Here is a 25330-nt window from a genome sequence, read left to right as displayed (position 1 = left end):
TTTCGCCTTGGATCCTGACATCCTGTCTTTTCAGCCTATCTGGGCAGGTGTTTAAATTGACCAAACAACAGAACAGTGAAAGGCTCCAGCGCCTTGGAGAGAGGAGTGAACATCGTAGAGTGCGAGCAAAGTTAGCTCTCGCCTCCGATATGGGCTGGCGTTTAAATTGTCTAAACAGCAGACCCTATTTCGGACCCATCTACTGCGAAGGGCTCAGGGCATAAACCGCACTGCCCTGAAAGTCGTTCCAGGACCAGATTTCGCCATCCAGTCCGAAGCCACCCTCAAGTTCTTCAAATCAGCTCAACGCCCAGAGTAATTCACAATAATGAAAGACCACACCCGACAGGATGGACAAACCACCAATGTATAAAAGACAACAAACTGTGCAAATATAAAAGATAATAAATAATAATAATAATAATAATAATAATAATGTAGCAGTTTAACAATCTGATTACTTACACAGGCACAATCAAATGGCAAACATCATTCATAAAATATTGCTTTAAATTGCAAACTCATAAAAGAAATCACACCTTACAATAAATACAAGCCTGATCCAGTTTTAGAGTCAGAATACCACAAATTATATGATGACCACTCAGTTATTACAGATAGGACCATCCATAATAACCATCAAGATAGAATAATACAGGATAAACAGGCAAAAGCAACTTATTTAATACACATAGCCATTCCAAACACACAGAACTTACAGAAATCAGTAAGTGAAAATCACCAAAATATGCTGAATTAAAAGAGGAAACTGAAAGACTTTGAAACATGAACAAGGTATACATGTCTTGATAGTAATATCTACAACTGGTGTAATCCCAAAGGCACTACACAATAGCATTAAACAATTAGGGCTACACAGTAATATCTATATAAATCTTCAGAAAGCCACGTACTAAACACCACTAGAATAGTCCGAAAGTTCCTAGCATTTGACAAATAAGCATGGTTGGCTATGTCCTTACCTCAGGTTTTACCAGCTTGAGCTGAGGAAAAATAAATTTAAAAAAAGAATAATAATAACATATAAGCAATAAGTATTGAAAACATGAGATGAAGAGTCCTTGAAAGTGAGTCTACTGATTGTGTAAACAACTCAGTGACAGGGTGATTGAAGGTGGGTGAAGTTATCTCCTCTGGTTCAACAGCCTAATGGTTGAGGGATAATCACTCTTGTACATTACCTTCTTCCTGATGGCAGCAGTGAGAAGAGAGCATGGCTGAATAGTAGAGGTCCTTGATGATGGGTGCTATTTTCCTGTGACAGCACTGCATGTGGATATATACAATGGAGGGAAGGATATTTACCCATGATGTACTGGCCATATCCACTACATTTTGTAGGCTTTTCCATTCAAAGGCATTGATGTTTCCATACCAAGCTGTGATGTAACCTGTCAATATACAATCCACCACACATCTATAGAGGTTTGTCTAAGTTTTTGATGTCATGCCAAACCTTCGCAAACTTCCAAGGAAATAGAGGCACTGTCATGCTTTCTTCATTATGGTAATACGTGCTGGACATAGGACAGATCCTCTGAAATGATAACACCAGTTGCTGATCCTCTCCACCTCTGATCCCCTGGCTCATGGAACTCTGGTTTCTTTCTCCTGAAGGCAATAATCAGCTCCTTGGTTTTGCTGACATTGAGGAAGAGATTGTTGTTATTGCACCACTCATTCAAATTTTCAATCTCCCACCTATATGCTGATTCGTCACCACCTTTGAATCGCCAGAAACAGTGGTGTCGTCAGCAAACAAACATAGCATTGAAACTGTGCTTAGTTGTAAATATAAAGCAAGTAGAGCAGGGGACTAAGCAGACAGCCTTGAAGTGCACCTGCGCTGATGGAGATTGTGGTGGAGATGTTGTCAATATGAACTGACTGGTCTGTGTGTGAGGAGTTAATGATTCAACTACACAAGGAGGTATTAAGGCCAGGGACTTGAAGCTTATTGATTACTTTTGAGGGGATGATACTATTGAATGAAGAGCTGTAGTTGATGAAGAGCATCCTGATGAATGTGTCTTTGCTGTCCAGATATTCCAGGGTTGAGTGAAGAGCCAATGAAATGGCATTTACTGTAGACCTATTGTGACAGTAGGCAAATTGGAGTGGATCCAAGTTGCGTCTCAAGCAGCAGTTGACACGTTTCATCGCCGACATCTCAATGGATGTAAGTGTTACTGTTACTTCATTCACAATGACTATGTCACAGTGGCATCACAGTTATATAAGAGTCGGAAGGAAAGCTTTTTTTGACACATTGGCCTTCATAAATCAAATATTGAATGGAGGACTTTGGATGCTATATTGAAATTATATAAGATGTCAGTAAGACCAAATTTGGAATATTGTGTGCATTCTGGTCACCTACCTGTAAGAAAGATGTAAATAAGTTTGAAAGAATACAGAGAAAATTTACAAGGATTAGAGGACTTGTGTTATAAGGAAAGACTGAATAGGTTAGTGACCTTATTCCTTGCAGAGTAGGAGAATAAAAGGAGATTTGTTAGACGTATACAAAGTTATGAAGGGTATAGATGGGGTAAATGCAAGCACACTGTTTCCACTGAGATTGAGTGAGACTAAGCTAGAGGCTGTAGGTTAAGGGTGAAAGGCAAAATATTTAAGGGGATCCTGAGGAGGACTTTCTTCACCCGCAGAGTGGTGCAAATGTGGAATGAGCTGCCAGCAGAAGTAGTGAATGCAAGTATGATTGAAACATTTAAATAAAGTTGGATAAGCACATGGATGGAAGTGAAATGGAGTACTATTGTCCAGATATGATTCAATGGGACAGGACAGAATAGCCATTTGGCATGGGCTAGATGGGTTACAGAGCCTGTTTCTATGCTGCAGTACTTATCGTCTCTATGATGATTCTTTCTGTGATTTCCCAACTAGCAATGATAGCTGGCATATAGGTTTTCTGTGCAGCACTGATTACAATTCCCAAATGGGGAACACACTTCTATTGGCTCTAGGGAGAGAAATCATCTATAGGAAGACTATGGGACTGACTACAAATTCAGAATCAGAATCAGATTTAATATCTGTGGCATGTGTTTGCAGCAGCAGTACAATGTAATACATAATATTAAAAACTATAAATTACTATATCTATATCTACAGTATATATAGACATATATCTGTATATAGAAAGGTGAAAAGGACTGCAATGTTAATAGGAGATTCTTTAGCCAGAGGAGCAGAGACGAGGTTCTGTGATATGATAGAGACACCTGGATGGTACGTTACCTCTCTGGTGCCATGATCAGGGATGCATTGGATCATGTCCATGGCATTCTCAAAGGCAAGGGTGAACAGCCAGGAGTACTGGTACATATTGGGACAAATGACATAGGTAGACAAGACAAGAAGTTCCTGAAGAGAGATTATAGGGAGCAAGGTAGAAAGCTGAGAAACAGGACCTCCAGCATAGTACCTTCTGGAATGCTGCCTGTGCCACGTGTCAATGAGGGTAAGGATAGGATGATTTGGCAGGTGAATGCGTGACTGAGGAACTGGTGCAGAGGGCACAGGTTCAGATTTATGCATCATCGGGATCTTTTCTGGGGAAGGTATGACTTGAACAAAAGGGATGGGATACACCTGAACCCGAGGGGGTCCAATATCCTTGTGGGCAGGTTGGCTAGAGTTGCTCGGGTGGGTTTAAACTAATTTGGCAGGGGGATGGGAACTGGAGCGATAGTGCTGAAGATGAGGTAGTTGGGTTACAAACCGAGGCAATGTGCAGTGAGACTCCTAACAAGGAGAGGCTAATGACAGTCAACAGGATGATTTGCAATGTAAAAGGAGGTCAAAATCAAAAAGGGTGAATACAGGACTGAAAGCATTATATTTGAATGTACCTAGTATATGGAATAAGGTTGATGAACTTGTAGCACAGTTACAGATTGGCAAGTATGATTTTGTAGGCATCATAATCATGGGTTGAAAGAAGATTACAGCTGCGAGCTTTATGTCCAAGGATACACATTGTATCAAAAGGATATCTACCAGAAGTAAATCAAGGCAACTGTACTTGCTGTGTTGTCCAGAAGCCGTTTTGCCACTCATCCAAGAGGTTTCTCCAGTTCTGGTCCATGGAGGGTAGTTTACCAGCTTATAAAGTCTATGAGTTGCTTAAAAGTATAGCAATTACATGAGCTTGTTAAGAGTTGTACAAGCAATGAGAGAGTAATCAGTCTTATCTTTGCATAAATGGAGGTGTAAACTGTTGTGGAGACACTGGGATAGAGATGTTAGGAATACTTTCTAAGTGGCTGAGAGGTAGTGTTGTACCCCACCCCATTTGTTCAGTGATGGGTTTTCCAGTTTGACAAAGGTGGCTTCTTTAACTCTTCTTTCAAACCATATCTGTTGGAATTCTTTGAAGAAATAACAAGCAAGATAGATAAAGAGGATTCAGTTAACATTGTGTACTTGGATTTTCAGAAGGTCTTTGACAAGGTATTACAGAAAAGATTCTAGTGTGGATAAAGCAGTGGCTGATTGGGAGGAGGCAAAGAGTGGGAAGGAAGGGTTGGCTGCCAGTGGCTAGTGGTGTGTTGTGTTGAGACTGATTCTTTTTACATTGTATGTCAATGATCTGGATGATGGAATTGATGGCTTTCTTGCAAAGTTTGCAGACAATACAAAGATAGACAGAGAGGCAGGTAGAGAGGCTACAGAAGATCTTAGATTAGGAGAATGGGCAAGGAAGTAGCAGATGGAATACAGTGTTGGGATGTATATGATCATGCACTTTGGTAGAAGAAATGAAAGGGTTGACTATTTTCTAAATAGAGATAAGATACAAAAATCTGAGACACAAAGAAATTTGGGAGTCCTTGGTGCAGAATTCCCTAAAGGTTAATTTGTAGGTTGAGTCTGTGGTGAGGAAGGCAAATGTGATGTTAGCATTCATTTCAAGAGGACTAGAATATAAAAGCAAGGATGTCATGCTGAGACTTTATAAAACACTGTTGAGGCCTCACTTGGAGTATTATGAGTAGTTTTTGGCCCTCATCTTGGAAAGGATGTGCTGAAACTGGAGAGGCTTCAAAGGAGGTTCATGAAAATGTTTCTAGGATTAAAAGCTTGTCATATGAAGACCGTTTGATGGCTCTGGGCCTGTATTCACTTGAATTCAGAAGAATGAAAAGTGACCTAAGTGAAACCTATTGAAAGGAGAAAGGCCTTGATAGAGTGAAGTGCAGAGGATGGTGGAGTGTCTCAGACCAAAAGGTATAGCCACAGAATAGAGGGTTGTCCTTTTAGAATGGAGATGAGAAGGAATTTCTTCAGCCAGAGGGTAGTAGGGGGGACGTCACGTGATGACGTAGGATCGAGACGTGGAAATCCAGCTCTCCCGTAAAAAAAACCAGTAAAATAATGTTTAAGTGAAGAAAAGTTAGTAAATACTTTTTTAAAATTACTTATAAACTACTCAGGATTGTCTTAAGATATGTCTCCTAAACAGAAGCAGAAGAAAACTACTACTTTGAAGACAACACAAGTTGGAAAAGAATAAAGGCTGGCTGCCATGAAAGAGCCTCGGGCTCAAATGCATTTTACCTCTGGCGATACAGAACAGGAAACTGCGGCAACATCAACCGTTTCCAAAAAAAAGCGCAACAGGAATTGCGCATGCGTGAAGGAAGGGGCATGCGCAAACATGAGCAACCCAAACTACAAATCCCAGCTATGATCGGAACTGAAAGTGAAAGTGAATATGAGGTGGAATCAGATTCTCTGGATAAATCAGACGAAGATGAAGAGACAAACAAAGAAGAGCAACAGGAAGAGGTTGGAGGTGATATTGGAGACATAAAAAAATCTTTGGTGCAAATAATGCATGAATTAAAAGCATTAAAAGTAATAAAGAGATATTAAAAATATGAAGATTATGTTTGATAAAATGATGAAAAGACAGGACAAAATGGACAAGAAAATTAAAAACTTGGAAGAAACAACGGGAGACACCATTGATAGAGTGAATAAAATGGAAGATAATATTTCTGCCTGGACATCAGAAAGAAAACGGTTGTTGGAAAAAGTGGATGCACTTGAAAATTTTAGCAGACGAAATAATATTAAGATTGTTGGACTTAAGAGGGAGAGGATCCAATAAATTTTTTTCAGAAATGGATTCCGGAAATTTTGGAAATGGAAGAAGGAACCCAGTTAATTGAAATTGAAAGGGCTCACAGAGCCTTAAGATCAAGACCTCAAGTTGATCAAAACCCACGATCAATCTTCATAAAATGCTTAAGATATCAAGATAAAGAAAAGATCCTGAAGGCGGCTGCCCAACGTGCCAGAAAGAGAAATGGGCCATTGATGATAGAAGGGAAAACAGTTCTTTTCTATCCTGGTATAAGTTATGACCTTTTGAAGAGAAAGAAGGAATTTAACCCAGCGAAAAAAGTTTTATGGGAAAAGGGTTATAAATTTATATTGCGCCACCAGGCAACCCTGATAATTTTTTGGATGACGGAAAAAGAAGATCTCTTACTGATTATCAGGATGCGGAAGAATTTGCACAAGAACTCCCAAATATTCACTAACCACAGCCAAAGATTTAAAAGTGAAACGGATTAAAGATGAAGACAGGGACAGTGAATGGAGTTGATGAACGTTTAAAGTCAGAAGAATATTTAAATATATTCTTAATTATATGATACAGGGGGAGAAAGGTAAAAATTTGAGAAATATTAATCAAGAGTAGTGATATTATTTTTTCTTCTCTTATATATACTTTTTTATGTTACGGGGGAGCTGGGGGAACTTCGGATCGATTGCTACGGGATTCACGTGTGTAATCATGGTGATTGCCATGACCCGTACAACGGAGGGGGGTAGTTTTGTGGTTTTTTTTATTCACAACATTAGTAGGGGGGTATTTTTTTTCTTTATAATCTATTTTTCTTTAATCTTTCTTTCTTTGCCTGGACAATCGGGGGGGGGGGGGGGGGAGAGACACATAGCAACACGGAGAATCTTAAAAAGATTCCCCAAGGTATTACGAAAGTTGAAAAATTAGGTATTACTATAGACTGGAGTAACCCTGTTAAAAATAATGACTAATTTACTGAATTTTTAAAGTTTTAATGTTAATGGGCTTAATGGACTGGTGAAAAGAAAAAGAATTTTAACATACATTAAGAAAATGAAAATAGATATAGCTTTTAGCTGCATTCCACTTGAAAAAATTACTTATCATTTAAGAGATGAATATGAAATATTTCTGAAAATTTGGCGCCCTTATTTACAAAAGTTAGGATTAAATATATAGATGCTCCAAAGATAAAATTATTGGTTATTTGGGGAAAGAAATAAATATATATACTAAAGCTATTATGAACTCCATGGAGCATGTGGGGATCTTCCGATATCCAGGCATTCTTTCTTTCTTTCTTTTTTTTTCTCTTTCTACAGGGATATGTTAGGGGGGAGGGGTCAAGGGGAGGGGGGAAGGGTTGATAATTTTTTTTTCCTTCTGTAACCATTTGAAAATTTAATTTAAAAAATTTATTTAAAAAAAGCCAGAGAGTAGTGAATCTGCAGAATTTGTTGCAGGCAACTGCGAAAGCCAGGTTTTAGGAACATTTAGGGCAGAGGTTGATAGATTTTTGATTGGTCAGGGCATGAAGGGGTATGTGGGGGAAGGTAGGAGATTGAGGTTGAGAGGGAAAATAGATCAGCCATGATGAAATGGCGAGCAGAGCCGATGGTCCAAACAGCCTAATACTGCTCTTATATCTTGTGGTCTTATATTTATATAATTAAATTAAATAAGTCATGCATAAAGAGAGGAAAACATAGTGAGGTAGTGTTCATGGGTTCATTGTCCATTCAGCAATAAGATGGTGGAGGTGAAGAAGATTTTCCTGAAACATTGAGTGTGTGACTTCAGTCTCCTATTCCTCCTCCTTCATGGGAGCAATGTGATGGTGATGGTGGTCGTTAATGATGGATGCTGTCTTCTTGAGGCATTGCCTTTTAAAGGTGGCCTCAGTGCTGGAGAGGCTATGACTGAGCTGGTTGAGTTTACAGCTTTTTCTGATCCTGTGCAGCAGCCCCTCCATGCCAGATGGTGATGCAACTAGTTAGAATGCTCTCTACGGTTCACCTGTAGAAATTTGCAAGTGTCCTTGGTGACATACCAACTCTCCTCAAACTGCTAATGAAATATAGACGCTGGCATGCCTCCTTTGTAATTTCATCAATTATGTTGGGGTTAGGATAAATCTTCAGAGATGTTGACACCCAGGATCTTGAAACTGCTCACCCTTTCCGCTGCTGATTTTTTGATGAGGACTGGTGTGTGTTCTGTTGGATTCTCCTCGAATTCAATGAAAGTGGCGTCACTGGTAGACATGGTTGTAAAGAAGGCTTTTGGCATCCTGGCATTCATAAATCAAAGTATTGAGTATAGGAGTTGGGATGTTATGGTGAGGTTGTATAAGACATCGGTGAAGCCCAACTTGGAGTATCGTGTGCAGTTCTGGTCACCTAACTGTAGGAAGGGTATCAGTAAGATTGAAAGAGTGCAGAGAAGATTTACTAGGATGTTGCTGGGTCTTCAGGAGTTGAGTTACAGGGAAAGATTGAACAGGTTAGGACTTTATTCCTTGGAGCATAGAAGAATTAGGGGAGATTTGATAGAGGTTTACAAAATTATGAGAGGTATAGACAGAGTAAATGCGAGTAGGCTCTTTCCGTTTAGATTAGGAGAGATAAATATGAGAGGACATGGCATTAGGGTGAAAGGGGAAAGTTTTAGGGAGAACATTAGGGGGAACTTCACTCAGAGAGTGGTGGGAGTGTGGAATGAGCTGCCATCTGACGTGGTAAATGTGGGCTCACTCTTAAGTTTTAAGAATAAATTGGATAGATACATGGATGGGAGAAGCCTGGAGGGTTATGGATTGGGTGCAGGTCAATGGAACTAGCAGAATAAAGTTTCGGCAGACTAGAAGGGCTGAATTGCCTGCTTTCTGTGCTGTAGTGTTCTACGGTTCCTGAAGTCTACAATCACTTTCTTGGTTGTACTGATGTTGAATGCAAAGATGACATTTGAGCTATGCCTAGCACACTATCATAGGATTCTGTGCCATTAACAAAGAATGTATCCTTTAAGTAATTTATGATATAATTGCATATGAGAATTCTGAGCAGGAGAGGCCACTTGGACCCTCAATCCTGTTGCACCATTTAATAAGATTGCTGCTGAACCTACTATAACACCAATTCCACATTCTTGCTTAACCATAGTGACCTTGCAGGCTATTGTTTAATCAAATGCCACAATGACTGAAACCATTATAAATATGCAGATTCACATAAATCTTGGAAAGATTATATCTGTATAACAGTAGTTTATGACAGTTTACGAAAATGTGCCATAGTTCCTTAGGAGACACTGGTTGTATAAAGGGAAAGAGAGTTTAAAAGAAGCAAGCTGGGACAGCCGTCACATTGTGTGCACGACAGTTCCTGAGGAGACACTGGACTGTGTAGGAGAGAGTTTAAATGAAGCAAGCTTGGACAGCCAACATGCATGCCACAGTTCCTGAGGAGACATTGAGTAGTGTAGATGGAGAGATTAAAAGAAGCAAGCAGGGGCAGCCAGAACATTTTGCGCATCACAGTTCCCGAGGAGACATTGGATTACGCATAATTAGGCACTTCGCAACCACACTGAAGAGAATTTAGGTTTAAGCAGAGTGGGCCAGTGTCAGAGTGGGGAAGTTGAGGCTTTTGCTCAACAAGGCTTCGGAGAGGAGAGGTAGAGGCTGTAGGGAGATTATTTTTTTATTTTATTTTTTTCTTATTATGCATTTAGAGCAGTGGGGATGCCAGGCAGGTCAGTGAAATGCTCCTCTTGGTGCATGTGGGAAGGCACTGTTCCTGACAAATACACCTGCAGACCTCCAACCTGAGTTGGAGCTGGAAGTGGATGAACTTCGTATCATTCAGGAGGCTGAGGGGTTGATTAACAGGGCACAGAGAGAGGTAGTTACACACAAGGTGCAGGACACAGGTAACTGGGTGACCTTCAGGAGGGGGAAAGGGAATAGGCAGCCACTGAAGAGTATCCCCGCGGCTGTTCTCCTCAACAATAGGTATAAAATTTTGGATACTGTACTATTGAGAGGATGACCTAGAAGAGGTCTGGCTCTGGTGTGTTGCCTCCCAGGTGCCAGGGTTAAGGACATCCTGGATCGAGTCTACAATATTCTTAAGTGAGAGGGTGAACAGCCAGAGGTCATGCTCCATATAGGTACTAATGACACGGATAAGACTGGTGATGAGGTCCTGCAAAATGGGTTCAGGGAGGACAGGACTTCCAGGGTTGTGATCTCAGGATTGCTACCCACGCCACATGCGAGTGAGGCCAGAAATAGGAAGATCATATAGTTTAACACTTGGTGCAGGAGAACAATCTTTGGATCATTCAGCTCTCTTTTAAGGAGAGGAAGGTGGGAACTGTACAGAAGGGATGGTTTGCACCTGAACTGGAGGGGAACTATATCCAAGTAGGATGGTTTGCTGGTGCTCCGTGTGGGGAAGGTGTTATGAAAGTTTAAACTAGAGTTATAAGGGGGTAGAGACCAAAGTGCCAGAACAGATACTGTAGTGGAGTGGTTGTGGAGAAATATGTTGTTAAGCCTACATATAAAGTCAGGTTGAGCATGCTGTGACTTGCATTCTGAGCTGCATATATTTAAATGCAAGGGGTATTGCAGGAAAGACAGATTAAGTTAGGACATGGATCAGCCATAGAATTATGACATTGTAACCATTAGTGAGACTTGGTTGCAGGAGCAGCAGGATTGGCAGCTCAATCTTCCAGGGTTCTATTGTTTTAGATTTGATAAAGTGGGAGGGGTGGTGTTACAAGTTAGGGAAAATGTCACAGTAATGCTCAGACAGAACAGACTGGATAGCTCGTCTAGTGAGGCTTTATGGATGGAATTGAAAAATAAGAAAAGTATGACCACGTTATTGGGATTATATTATAGATCACCCAAAAGTCTGCAGATTTAGCACAGCAAATTTGTAGAAAGATCTCAGACTGCTGTAAAAAATTTAACATTGTGATGGTAGGTACTTTTAACTTTCTACATATTGACTGGGACTCCTATACCGTAAAAGGGTTGATAGGAAAATTTGCCAAATGCATTCAGAAAAGTTTCATAGACTCCCAGTTGGACAGAGTGTGATACGAGTTATTAGGGAATGAGACAGGGGAGGTGAGAGAGGTTTTTGTAGGGGAACACTTTGCATCTAATGATCATAGTGTCATTAATTTCAAGGTAATTATGGAAAACGATAGGACTGGTCCTTGGGTTGAGATTCGAATTTGGAGTAAAGACAATTTTGATGGGTCAAAAAGGATCTGGCAAGTGTGGATTGGTATAGTTTGTTTTCTGGCAAAGGTGTACTTGGTAAGTGGAAGGCCTTTAAAAGTGAAATTTTGTGAGTGCACATTTCATATGTTTCTTTCAGAATAAAAGGGCAAGAACAACATGTTTAGGAAACCTTGGTTTTTTAAAGATATTGAGGCCTTGGTTAAGAAAAAAAGTTGTATAGCAGGTATAGGCAGGTAGGGACAAATGAAGCACTTGAGGACTAGAAGAAATGCTAGAGGACACTTAAGGAGGAAATTAAGAGGCCTGAAAGAAGGCATGAGGTTGCTCTAGCAGACAAGGTGAAGGAGAATCCCAAGGGAGTCTACAAATACTTTAAGAGCAAAAGGATAGCAAAGGACAAAATTGTTCCTTTGAAAGATCAGAGTGGTAATCTACGTGTGGAGCTGAAAGAGATGGGGGGGGGAAGAACCTTAAACAGATTTTTTGCAGCTGTATTTATTCAGGAGATGGACACAGAGTCTATAGAAATGAGGAAAAGCAGCAGCGAGGTCATGGACCCAATACAGATTATGGAGGAGGAGCTGCCATGAGGCAAATTAAGGTAAATAAATCCCCAGGGCAAGACAATGTGTTCACTTGGATCCTGTGGCAGGCTAGTGCAGAAATTGTAGGGGCTCAAGCAGAGAGGTGTAAAACATTGTCAGCCATGGGTATGGTGCCAAATGATTGAAGGATAGCTAATATTGTCCATTGTTCAAGAAAGGCTCTAGGAATAAGATAGGAAATTATTGGCCTGTGAGCCTAAAATCAGTAGTGGGAAAGTTATTGGATGGTATTGTAAGGGACTGGATATACAGGTATTTGGATGGACTGAGAGTGATTAGTGACAGTCAACAAGGCTTTGTGCATGGTAGGTCATCTTGAACTAACCTTACTGAGTTTTTTGAGGGAGTTACCAGCTAAGTTGATGAAGTCAAAGCAGTGGATGTTGTCCACATGGACTTTAACAAGGCATTTGACAATGCCCTGCATGGGAAATTGATCAAGAAGGTTCATTCATCTGGCATTGAAGATGAAGTAGTAAATTGGATTAGACATTAGCTTCAAGGGAAAAGCCAGAGTGTGTTAGTAGATGGTTACTTCTCTGACTAGAGACCTGTGCCACAGGGATTGGTGCCGGGACCATTTCTGCTTGTCATTTATATCAATGATCTAGATGATAATGTGGTAAAGGGGATCTGCAAATTTGCAGATGACACCAAAATTAGGGGTGCAGTGGACAGTGAGGAAGACTATCAAATTTTGCAGTGGCATTTGGATCAACTTAAAAAATGGGCTGTATTCTGGCAGATGGAATTTAACACAGTCAAGTGTGAGGTGTTGTACTTTAAGAGGACAAATAAGGGCAGGATTTACATGGTGAGCAATAGGGCACTGAGAAGTGTGGTAGAACAGAGGAATCTGTGAATACAAATCCATAATTCCTTGAAAAAGGTGTTGCAGGTAGATAGGGTCATAAAGAAATCTTTTGGCACATTAGCCTTCATGAATTAATGTACTGAATACAAGAGATGTTATGTTGTGTTCAAGTTGTATAAGATGTTGGTGAGGCATAATTTAAAGTATTGTGTGCAGTTCTGATCACCAACCTACAGGAAATGTATAAATTAGGTTGAAAGAGTACAGAAAAAATTTACAAGAATGTTACCTGGACTTGAGGACCTGCATTATAGGTAAAGGCTGAATAGGTTAGGACATTGTTCCCTAGAACATGGAAGATTTGATAGAGGTATAGAAAATTATGATGAGTATATAAAGGGTAATTACAAGCAGGCTTTTTTCACTGAGGTTGGGTGAGACTACAACTAGAGGTCATGGGTTAAGGATGAAAGGTGAAATGTTTAAGAGGGACCTGATGGGGAACTTCATCACTCAGAGGGCAGTGAGAATTGAAATGAGTGGCCAGCGCAAGTGTTGAATGTGGTTTTCGATTTCAATATTTAAGAAAAATTTGGATAGGTATGTGTAGGGGAGGGGTATAGAGGACAATGGTCTGGGTGCAGGTCATTGGGACAAGGTAGATTAATGGATCAACACTGATAAGCTGAGCTGAAGGGCCTGTTTCTGTGCTGTAGTGTTATGTAACTCTTTTAGAGTACTTTTAATATTATATAATGATACAATGGGAATATGAGAACCTGATAAAAGATACAGTTTTAAATATAATGTTCTACAAACTGATCGCTAATTTTAATCTTTTAGCAAAATTTGTTTACCTATATACCTTCCCTATTTCAACATTTCATTTGTACCTATTTTACTGTTTAGTTTCTGATGTCTTTTTTTTATCCTGTGTTGTTCGTTTCTGAATTGAATGGTGATGACCCACATACTTGGCTTAGTCACAAGTAAACTGGATGTCATATTACTCAATTTACCTTACTGACATTATACCAACTGCTTTTTCAATATTGCTTCACTGAATGCAGCAATTTCGTGCAAAATTTGCAATCAGCTTCATCACTAATTTTTTCCCTCTGTAAAATTTGATTGTAATATTCTGGGCAATTCTGAGATTGATCTGTGAATGACCTCGGAGTTCACAGCCACACAGCCAGAGCCCTACAACAAGTTGCCCATATCACATACAAAAATGCATGTACCACACCACTGAAAAGAAAGAAACTAGAATCTGTAAGTTCAAATGATAAGTTATACAAGTATCTATTTTAATACCAACTACCTAATAATTTACAGCAGTAATCAAAATTAAAGAGCTCATAATTAATGTCTCATTTGACTGTTTACTGTGAAATAGCAGTACCAATGAAATCAGTTAAATAATTTAATCAATTAACAAGGCTTCTTTTAAGTCCTTAAATACTGTATTTCTTGCACAAAGTATTATGAACACAAGTTTGTAAAATGTAGAATGGATAAAACAAAACATACTGGTCCAAATCTGGAGAAGAATACCTCTTGCTGAGTCTCTTCGTTGGTCTTGATGGCAATTCATTCCATTGGGATAAGCTATAAAAGTCATAGTTTGTATTATTATTTTATCCTTTGTAATCTTGTTACAGGATATACTGTACTGCATGTTGTACTGAGCTGAAGAAACAGTATCCCTTCTGCTGGTCTCCTCTGGGCTGAATTCAAAAATGTATCTATCTTGAATGCATGATTAATTTAAACGAAAGCTATTTTCTGGATGATGAGCTTCATATTTTGCTTTTACAAAGATTTAATTAAAAACACCACAGAATGCAACAGGAAACATAAAGAATTACACGTACTTCAAATACGTACATGTATTTGAAGATGCATGAACAAAACACACATTGCATATACTAACAAATACATTATATCTAAGTGCAAATCTTGTGATGGATGCAGGTTTGACGATATATAGCACTGACTCTATAGAACATGGAACATAGAACAGTACAGTACAGGGTACAGGCCCTTCAACCCATAATGTTGTGTCAAACTAGTAATTAAATGCCTAATTTAATTAATCCCTTCTGTGTATACAATACCCATATCACTCCCATATCCCTGTCTAATAGCCTCTTAAACATCTCTATTGTATGCCTCCAGTACCACTCTAGGAGCACTTTCCAGGCACCCACCTCTGACTATGATTTTTTTTTTTAAATTGCCCTGTACACAACCTTTGAAAATACCCTGTCTCACTTAAATGCATGCCTCTGTTAATTATTTCAACCCTGGGAAAAAGATAACGGTTGTCTATGCTTCTCATAATCTTATAAATTTCTATCAGGACTCCCCTCTACCATTTCAAAGAAAGTGACCCAAGTTTAGCTAAACTCTCCTTAAAGCACCTGCCCTCTAGCCATGGTACCATTTTGGAAAACCTCTTCTCATCCTCTCCAGACTCTCCACATACTACCCAAAATGGGGGCAATCAGAACCAAATGCAATATTCTTGATGCAGACTAACTAGAGTTTTATGAAGCTGAAACATAACTTCCTAATTCTTGAACTCAATGCAATGACTAATAAAGGCAAGCATTCATAATAGCTTTATCAATCTATGCACTTCAGAGAGCTATGGATTTGGACTCCAAAATCTAAAGGAGGTACATCAACACTGTTATGAGTCTTGTCATTAACAGCATACTGTCCCTTTACATTTGTTCTGACAAACTGCAACACTTCACTTTTGGCTGGAATTAAACTCCATCAGCCATTTTGCCACCCATATCTGCAACTGATTTATCTCTTGCTGTAAACTTTGACCATTGTCTACAATATCCACAATGCTTGTATCATCTGCACGCTTAGTAACCCACCCTAATAACTCATTTATATATAAGTAGAGGTCACAGTATCGATTCCAGCAGGGCACCAATTCTGAATCCAAATAGGCAAGTCACTATGAAATACGTGCATCATATTCTTCTAGGTGAGCTTCAAGAAGAACCTTGTCAATCACCTTACTAAAATCCAGGTTGAAAAAACTCCAAAGCTTAACCTTTATCAATCATGTTTGTCACCTCATTGAAAAACTCAAACAAGTTAGTAGGAGATAACTTGCCTGCACAAAACCATGCTGGCTGTTCTTAATTAGGCAATGGTTTTCCAAATGTTCATAAATCCAATCCCTTAGAATCCATTCCAGTAGCTCCCCTACCGGTGATATTTTCCTTCTTCAATAACAGAACAACATTAACTACTCATCAGTCCTTTGGGACCTTGCCTGTGGCTAGAGTGGACATGAACATCTTGGTCTAGGCCCTGGTAATCTTATCTCTTGCCTCTCTCAATAACCTGAGGTGTACCACATCATGTAGTGGGGATTTATCCATCTTAATGTCCTTTAAGAAACCTAACACCGGCTCCTTATTCATCTTATAATGCCTTATTAGCACACTGATCTTGCAATCGTCCACATCCTTCTCCTTAGTAAATAACGTCACAAAGTGCTCAATTTGAACCTTGCCCACATCCTCCATCACCAAGCACACGTTCCCTCCTTTATCAGCAACATCATTTTAATGGGAGCTAACACAAAAATTTTTAGAGCTTTCAGATTTTTTGTTCTGTTTTCAGATAGTTTGCTTTGGGTTGAAGGCTCACTTACCTGCAAGTGCCTCACATCCCTTGGATCACAAGAGATAGACATAAAGGGATGCAGACAAAGACAATTTGCTGCACACATGTAACGAACTAACAATTCTAAAGACTATAAAGGGAGAAACAGACAAACACAATTACAAATGAGCCAGTGGATTTTAAAATCACATTTTATTCCAAATCAAATTTTAATTTTTTTTTAAATGAACAATCTTTAATATTCAATGAGTGGGCTTTATACACAACTTAACTGTGCAAACGGTACTGGAATTGGTTTGGAGTAACTTAAAATGCATGCAAAATTTAAAATGTAGTATGCAGCTCTCACTCCTAATATTTGTTGATTTGTTTCCAAAGACCACCAAGAGGGATACAGTCCACTTAAACACTGCAAAAAACCAAGCTTAACTAGTTAACTGAATATCAAAATTAATGCAATTTCTTACAATATGAGAACATATATTCTGCTTTTTCATCGAAGTAGCAAATAGAGAAGTTTATTTGTCTCCCTCCTGAGAATATCTGTTGCTTTTAACACACACGTTTATGAAGTGAAAATTCTTCATGAGGGTGCCTGTAGAGTGCTGATTCCTTGAATGTGCAAAACTTGATTGCCTCCACAATCAAGTACAGGAACAACTCAGCTCATTCAATAAGCACTCAGATGGAGTTCAGTCTGGATCATTGGTTTCAAAGGAAATTATCAATGAAATCGATTGCATAGCCTTCCCATTGTAAACTTAGTATTTTTGTAAACTCTGCTAGGGCATATTAGTTTATCAGGGGCAGACATGAGTTTCCTACCTCTTGGTCAACCAAAAGAGATTCTGGACTGATCGGATGACTGCCTGCTCTATGTAGCTTAGAACTACACTGAATTTATCCCATGTATTGTTGGATCTGTATAGTTTCTATACAGACATTCTCTTCAATATTCACACCAAAATGAATTTTCCATTTATTTTGATGTGATTTAATTTTTTTTTTACAAAGTACTACTTAGATCACTTCTGCAAGTCAGAGTACACATACAATAAATAAGCGGCAGTTCTATCAGTATGTGAACATTCTTGCAGTTTAAATATTGTTCTCCATTGTCAATTCCAGATTTTAGAGGCCATGTTCAAGTCCTATGTTCTGAAAATATCCACCTAATGCTTCCATAAGACCAGAAGACATAGGTGCAGAATTAGGCCATTTGACCCAACAAGCTACTCTGCCATTCTATCACAGCTGATGTATTATTCCTTAAACCCCACTTTCCTGCTTTCTCCCCCTTAACCTTTGACACCCTTACTAATAAAGCACTATCAACCTTTGCCGTCTGTGGCAATGTATTCCATAGATCCACCATCATCTGGCTAAAGAAATTCCTCTTTTTTCTGAAGGGATGTGCTTGTATTCGGAGACTATGCCCTCTGATCCTAGACTCTCCCGCTACCAGAAACTTCTTCTCCATGTCCATTCTATCCAGGACTTTCAATATTTGATAAGTTTCAATGAGATTCCCCTCATTCTTCTAAACTTCAGCTAATACTGGCCCAGAGCCATTAAATACTCCTCATATATTAACATTTTCATTCCTGGGATCATTCTCAGATCATCTGCTGGTATGACACATTTAACAGGCTAACATTTTTAAGGTTTGTAAAATATTTAAGATTTCTGAAAATATTGTGAATTAGTTTAAGAATGTTACTAAATTAACCAAAGTGGAGGAGCACAACTCTATAAACTGTAACAGGGGAAGCTACATTTCCTGAAAAAGGAACACATTTCAATAGTCCTAAAGTGGAAAGCCCCATCTTAAAAACAGATGCAGTGAAAAAAGGAAAACTGAGGAAAAAGGCATGGTGTTAGAGTTGCAGACTTTATAAGAGACAAGTTGGGAGGAGGTGTGGTCAAGGACCTACACAGCCCTTCCAGAAGAGTCAAAGATTTATACTTTCCTCCTTGTCTATTGAATTCAGTCCTCATTATACGGCCTCCACTACATCAGTGACCCCAACTGTAGACAAGACAATTAAGAGATGTGCTTTTCTTGAATCTGGTAGCATGAGTAAAACAAGTATATCAAATCCAGCCACGTGGATAATATACATTCCCTGAACCTAACAGTGTGCGCAATGCCCTAATCAGCACAGAATTGTACAGCACAGAAACAGACCCTTCAGCCTGCTATCTCTGCACCCATTTATGCTAATCACATGTGGCTAAATTAGGTCCCCTCTATACACTCACATTTCAAGTTCTTGTATAGATTGTTGCAAGTATATCTACCTCTACCACCATCTCAGGCAGCACATTCCAGATTTCAACAACACTGTGTGAAAACGTTCTACCTCAGATCCTGCCTCTCACATTCAGCTTTCTTGACTTAGACACACCTCAATGGGAAAAAGATTCTTTATATCTGCCCTCCTCAAAACTTTGTATACCTCAGGTCTTTCTTCACCACACAAGGTAAAACAAGCACAGCCTATCCAATCTCGCCTTACAACTGAAACAATCTGTATCAGGTAACGTCCTGGTGAAGCTCTCTGCATCATCTCAGTCATTATGACACCCTTGCAGTATGATGAACAGAACTGCAAAAAAGTATTCCAAATGTGGTCTAACTAATGTTTCTTTCAGATTGAAAGATGTATTAAATTCAATGCAATGGTCAATTAAGACGTACCCAAACTGCCTGTGTACTTTCATAGATTTACATCCTTATTTCTTGAACCCAGCAGTGCAAGTGATGGGCTTTTCCAGAATGCAGCAGTATGAGTAATGTGGGTTTCTTGAGCTAGATTATGTGCATAATGTGCATTTCTCAAACACAGCAGTGTGAGTGATGCTTGTTGTCGAATCACAACGTGGGTTTTGTTTGGATCTTCAACCTGGCAGTGAGCGTGAAGTGCATTTCCTGAAGCCGGCAATACAAGTGAAATGCAACTGTTGAATCCTGCCTCAAGAGTGTGGTGCACTTCCTAGAGGCTGGCAAGGCAAGAGGGAGTCGCGTTTTGTGCGTATAGCACTGTGAATGGTTTGAATTTCTTAATATCAGCACCATGAACGACGTACCCTTTCTGAATCTGACATGTGAGTGAAGTGCATTTCCTGAAGGTGGCAGTGTGAGCGATGTATATATGCTGAACACAACAGCATGAGCACAGTATTCTTCCAGGACAAACTTTAATTTGTTGGACCTAGTTCCTCTAGGCAGGTGGGGAGTGCTTAATCACATTCTGAACTTGTAGAGGGCTTTGGGATTTTTACGGGGTGGGTCATTTTGAAGGTTAATACTGTTGTGGACTGGTAGAGACAAAGGTTTTAAAATTTCTTCTTTTAATATTCATTCCTTTTCAACAGCTTTATTTTTAATGTTACCGGTTATTGAGCTATAGGGGCGCTGTGGAGTGGAGTAGAACAGAGAGATCTGGGAATATCATGAGACACATGTAACGTTCAGCTATATCAGCTCGTATGTATCTAGGGGAGATCCCGTCCCCCGCCCAACCTTGCCTCACGGTTGCGTCAGTTGCTGTGCAAAGCCACCTGATACGGCCTCAAACATCAATCATCAGCCAGCACACAATGTACATTTTACAAATTACACTTTATAAATCTTACTTGAACTATGAGATTAATAAAGATACAATACAAAAAGGAATGAACGGAAACAAAAAAAGGCACCACACTTATCAAAGTTCAGTTTCTTCGTGCACACACAGTTGGAGCTTCCTTCTTCCCCTGTGATCCGCTCCGACCCTACGACTTGTAGCTCGAGACCACCCGAAGTGATCGACCAGAGCACTCCCAGCACATCTGTCTTCCTCTCAATCTCCCCTCCAACTCCCCGCCAAAACTCCTGTTTCCCAGCCAGCATATGCTGTCCTAGAGAGCATATCACCCCAAAAGAAGAATAACATGGATACCCATTGGTTCATTCGCTCTCTTATCAATAGGATAACCAAAACAAATGGCAGCGAGAGAGCCTTCTCAGCATTTAGAATAACCAAGAAGCCAGTTTAATTAACATACGCAGTAACAGAAAGAAGAAACCCCTTACACACAAGAGCAGAATTAGGCCATTTGGCGCATCAAATCTGCTTGACATTCCATTATGGCTGAATTATTATCCATCTCAATCCTAATCTCCTGCCTTCTCCCTGTAACCTCTCTTATGGTGACTAATCAAGAACCCTTGCTTTAAATATACCCAATGATTTGGCCTCCACAGCTGTGTGTGACAGTGAATTCCACAGATTCACCACTCTCTGGCTAATGAAATTCCTCCTCATCTGTTCTCATCTCATTTGCAATTTTCAAGTCCTTCAGAACCATTCCAGAATCTGGTGATACTTGAAAGATCATTGCTAATGCCTCCACAATATCTTCAGCTACCTCTTTCAGAACCCTGGTGTGTAGTCCATCTGGACCAGCTGCCTTATCTACTTTCAGACTTTTAAGCTTCCCAAGCACCTTTTCCTTGGTAATAGCAACTACACTCACTTCTGCCCCCAACACTCTCAAATCTTCTGGCATACTGCTAGCATCTCCCACAGTGAAGAATGACGCAAAATACTTATTCAGTTTGTCTGCAATTTTTGTCATCCCATTACTACCACTCCAGCATCATTTTCCAGCTGTCCAATTTCACCTCTCCTTTACTCTTTATATACAGTACAGGCAATCCCCGGGTTATGTACGAGTTCCATTCCTGAGTCCGTCTTTAAGTCAGATTTGTAGTAAGTTGGAACAAGTACATCCGGTATTATTTAGCATCAGTCAAACGTTTGTCTTAGTATATAGTATATATTTTACCTTTCTATGCATATAAAACACTTAAGAAACGTATGTATTCCAATAATTAAACCACTGCATTGCTTAGTAATAATTGTAGCTTTCATCAGGGCACAGCCTTTCACATGCTCCATTATTCTCACTTTATCTGTTATCCTTTAAAATTGTTCCAATCGTAGACCGACTGCAGCCTAACGCTTTTCCAATAACCGATGACGTTTCACCTCTTACCAAATGCTTTATTATTTCCACTTTATTTTCAATCGCGATTGCTTCCCATCAATGGAACAGAAACATTGCGGGCAGCGGGTCCCGACCTGCGCCGGCTCCCAAGGTCCACTGGGTCCTAAGGACCACTGCACTGAATTCCCCGGGTCCTAAAGTCCACAGCACTGACACAGGTTAAATGGGACAAGTGGGGGCTGTGCTGGGTTTGGGTATTTGATCCTTCACAATATTCCGCGTGGGATTTAAACTGGAGGTGGCAGTGTTTTTTTTTACAAGGTCAAGTTGCGAGCTCGACATCAACCCGGCATGGATGGTACGGGAGTCACTGGATCAACATCAACCCAGCACGGGAGCGGTCTGTCATTAAATCGAACTTGGGAACCTCCGTTCTCTAGCCCAGTGCTGATCTGACTGTGCCATCAGCCGACCGGAATGGGCGGGGTCAGGGTGAATCTTACTAAAAAAAATTTAAGCCAAATACAAAGTTAACCACTCAACACAGTGTCAACGGCAATGACTTAAAATGGCAGACGGCGTTCTCCTATCTCGGTTCGTAAGTACGAGTTGTCCATAAGTCGGACGTTCGTAACTCAAGGACTACCTGTATCTAAAAAATACTTATGGTATCCTCTTTATATTATTGACAAGTTTACCTTTATATTTCACCTTTTCTTATGGCTGTATTTCTTCCCTTCTGTTGTTTTTAAGAACTTCCCAATCCTCTAACTTCCCACTAGATTTTGCATTATTATACTCCTTCTCTTCTGCTTTATTGCTGTCTTTGACTTCCCTTGTCAACCATGGTACTCTCATCCTCCCTTTAGAATACTTCATCTTCAGGATTTATCTATTTTCTACTTTCTGAATTGCCCCAGAAACTCTAGCCATTACTGTTCTGCTGTGATCTCTGATTCCAATCAACTTTGGCCAGTTTCCCTCTCATGCCGCTGTAATCCCCTTTAGTCCAGTGTAATACTGATATATCTGACATCTTCTCCCTTTCAAACTGCAGGGTGAATTCTATCATATTGAGAGGCATTGATCGTGCGGATAGTCAGAGGCTTTTTCCCAGGGCTGAAATGGTTGCCACAAGAGGGCGCAGGTTTAAGGTGCTGGGGAGTAGGTACAGCGGAGATGTTAGGGGTAAGATTTTTTTACGCAGAGAGTGGTCAGTGTGTAGAATGGGCTGCCGACAACGGTGATGGAGGCAGATACGATAGGGTCTTTTAAGAGACTTTTGAACAGGTACATGGAGCTAGAAAAATAGAGGACTATGGGTAAGCCTAGTAATTTCTAAGGTAGGGACATGTTCCGCACAACTTTGTGGGCTGAAGGGCCTGTATTGTGCTGTAGGTTTTCTATGTTTTCTATGTTTCTATATTATGATTACTTACTTCTAAGGGTTCCTTTACCTTAAGCTCCCTAATCAATAATGGTTCATTACACAAAACAAAACCATAATTGTCTTTCCCATTGAGGGCTCAAGCACAAGCTGCACTAGAAAGTCATCTTGTAGGTATTTCACAATTCTCTTTCCTGGGATCCAGCACCAATCTGACTTTTCCAAATTGCCTACATATTGAAAACCCCCATGATTATTGTAACATGGCCCTTCTTACATGCCTTATCTATATCCCATTGTAATTTATATTATACACCTTGGCTACTGTTCAGAGGCTCATCAAGGGCTCATCCAAGGTGTATCCTTGGATATCTAGCTCCCAATTATGATCTTCTTTCAGCCACGACAGCGATGCCCACAACGTCATATCTGGCAATTTCTAACTATGCTACAAGATCATCTACCTTATTCCATATATTGTGTGCATTCAAATATAATACTTCCAGTCCTGTATTCATCATCCTTTTATTTTGCTCTCAAATTACACTTCAATTCATCCCACTGCTTGGAATTTTGCCCTATCATCTACCTATCTTTCCTCACAGTCTCATTACACACTGCAGCGACTTGTACACCAACTGCCCCATCCTCAGCCCTTTCACTCCATTTCCCATTCCCCTTCTTTGAAAGTAGAGTCACAGATAGACTGGGTCTTAAAGAGCTATTTTGGCACATTGGCCTTCAGAAATCAAAGTACTGAGTACTGGAGTTGGAATTTTATGCTGAAGTTGTGTAAGATTTTGGTGAGGCCTAACTGTGTCCATCGTCGGACACCTGCCTACAGGAAAGATATCAATAAGGTTGAAAGAGTGCAGTGAAAAATTTTAGAAGGTGTTTCCAGGACTTAAAGACCTGAATTATAGGTCAAGGTTAAAAACGTTAGGATTTTATTTCCTGGAATTTAGGAGAACAATAGAAGATTTGATAGAGGTATACAAAATTGAGTGATGTAGGTACATAGGGTAAATGCAAGCAGGCTTTTTCCACTGAGGTTGAGTGGGACTAGAACTAGAGGTCACAGGTTAAGGGTAAAAGGTGAAATATTTAAGGGGAATCTGAGTGGGAGCTTCTTCACGGAGGGTGATGCAAGTGTGGAACTCCAATGCTCCTCCTATTTTACCCCACTCTATAATAAAATCAAATTTCCTCATCCTCCCTCTAATCATTCTATTCCACTGCTTTTATGAGGGATAAACCCTGATTTTTTACTTCATCAATGCCTCTCATCATTTTATATCCTCAGTCAAGTCTTCCCTTCTCTCCATCTTGCCTGTTGGAATTCTTTGAAGAAATAACAAGCAGATAGATAAAGGAAAAAGTGGATGTTGTATGCTTGGATATTCATAAAGCCTTTGACAAGGTGCTGCACATGAGGCTGCTTAAGAAGATAAGAACCCATGGTGTTACAGAAAGATACTAGCATGGATAGAGGATTGGGTGATTGGCAGGGGGTAGTGAGAGAATAAAGTGATCTTTTTCTGGTTGGCTGCCGGAGACTAGTTGCTGAAGCTTTATAAGGGATTGGCGTATTGTGAACACTTTTGGGCCCCTTATCTAAATAAATACCTGGCATCGGAGAGAGTTCAGAGGAGGTTCACGAGAATGATTCCAGAAGTGAAAAGGTTATGGCTCTGGTCCTGAACTTGCTGGACTTTAGAAGAATGAGGTGAGATCTCATTGAAAACTATCAAATGTTCAAAGACCTAGATAGAATGGACGTAGTGAGGATTTTTCCTCTAGTGGAGGAGTCTAGGAACAGATCTCCCTTCAGAATGGAGATGAGGAATTTCCTTAGCCAGAGGGTGGTGAATCTATGGAATTCGTTGCCACAGGTGGCTGTGAAGACCAGGTCATTGGGTGCATTTAAGGCAGAGATTAATGGGTTCTTGATTTGTGAAATTTTATGTGCAGAAGGCAGGAGAATGAGGTTGAGAAGGAAAATGGATCAGCCATGATGAAATGGCAGAGTAGACACAATGGGCCAAATGGGGCAATTCTGCTCCTATCTCTTGTGGTCTAAATCTAAATCATCAACATTTACTGAGATTGTTTTGGTTAATGTGTACAGTTTTGGTCATCTTGTTATATAGGTGAGACATTCTGAACCTGGAAAGAGTGCAAAGAAGATTTACAAGATTCTTACCAGGATTTGAGAACCTGAGTTATAGAGATAATTACACATGCTTGGACTTCAATCCTCAGAATATTCCTAACTCCTTAATAGAAGTTGATAAAATCACGAGAGTCATAGATAGGATAAATGCACACTTTTTCCCAGGAAAAAGGAAGACAAAAATTAGAGAGCTTAGGCTTAAGGCGAAATGGGAAAGATTCATAAGAGACCTGAGGGACAACTTCTTCATGCAGAGGGTGATACGTATACGGAACAGGCTGCTAG

General features: G+C 39.9%; 1 protein-coding gene across 7 annotated transcripts in view; it reads right to left on the bottom strand.

Moving 5' to 3' along the window:
* The window catches only part of rims1a (regulating synaptic membrane exocytosis 1a), a 549448-nt gene that overhangs the window by 328320 nt on the left and 195798 nt on the right, over positions 1 to 25330 (bottom strand). For all 7 annotated transcript variants that reach the window (XM_073056477.1, XM_073056478.1, XM_073056481.1 and 4 more), the window contains one exon: positions 14364 to 14441. In XM_073056477.1, the coding sequence (XP_072912578.1) occupies positions 14364 to 14441 (78 nt within the window). The remainder of the gene's footprint in view (positions 1 to 14363; positions 14442 to 25330) is intronic.

This window comes from Hemitrygon akajei, chromosome 9 (assembly GCF_048418815.1).
Source record: "Hemitrygon akajei chromosome 9, sHemAka1.3, whole genome shotgun sequence".
NCBI classification, from domain to species: domain Eukaryota; kingdom Metazoa; phylum Chordata; class Chondrichthyes; order Myliobatiformes; family Dasyatidae; genus Hemitrygon; species Hemitrygon akajei.
Note: the sequence above shows the minus strand (reverse complement) of the source record. Positions and strands in the feature narration are given on the sequence as shown.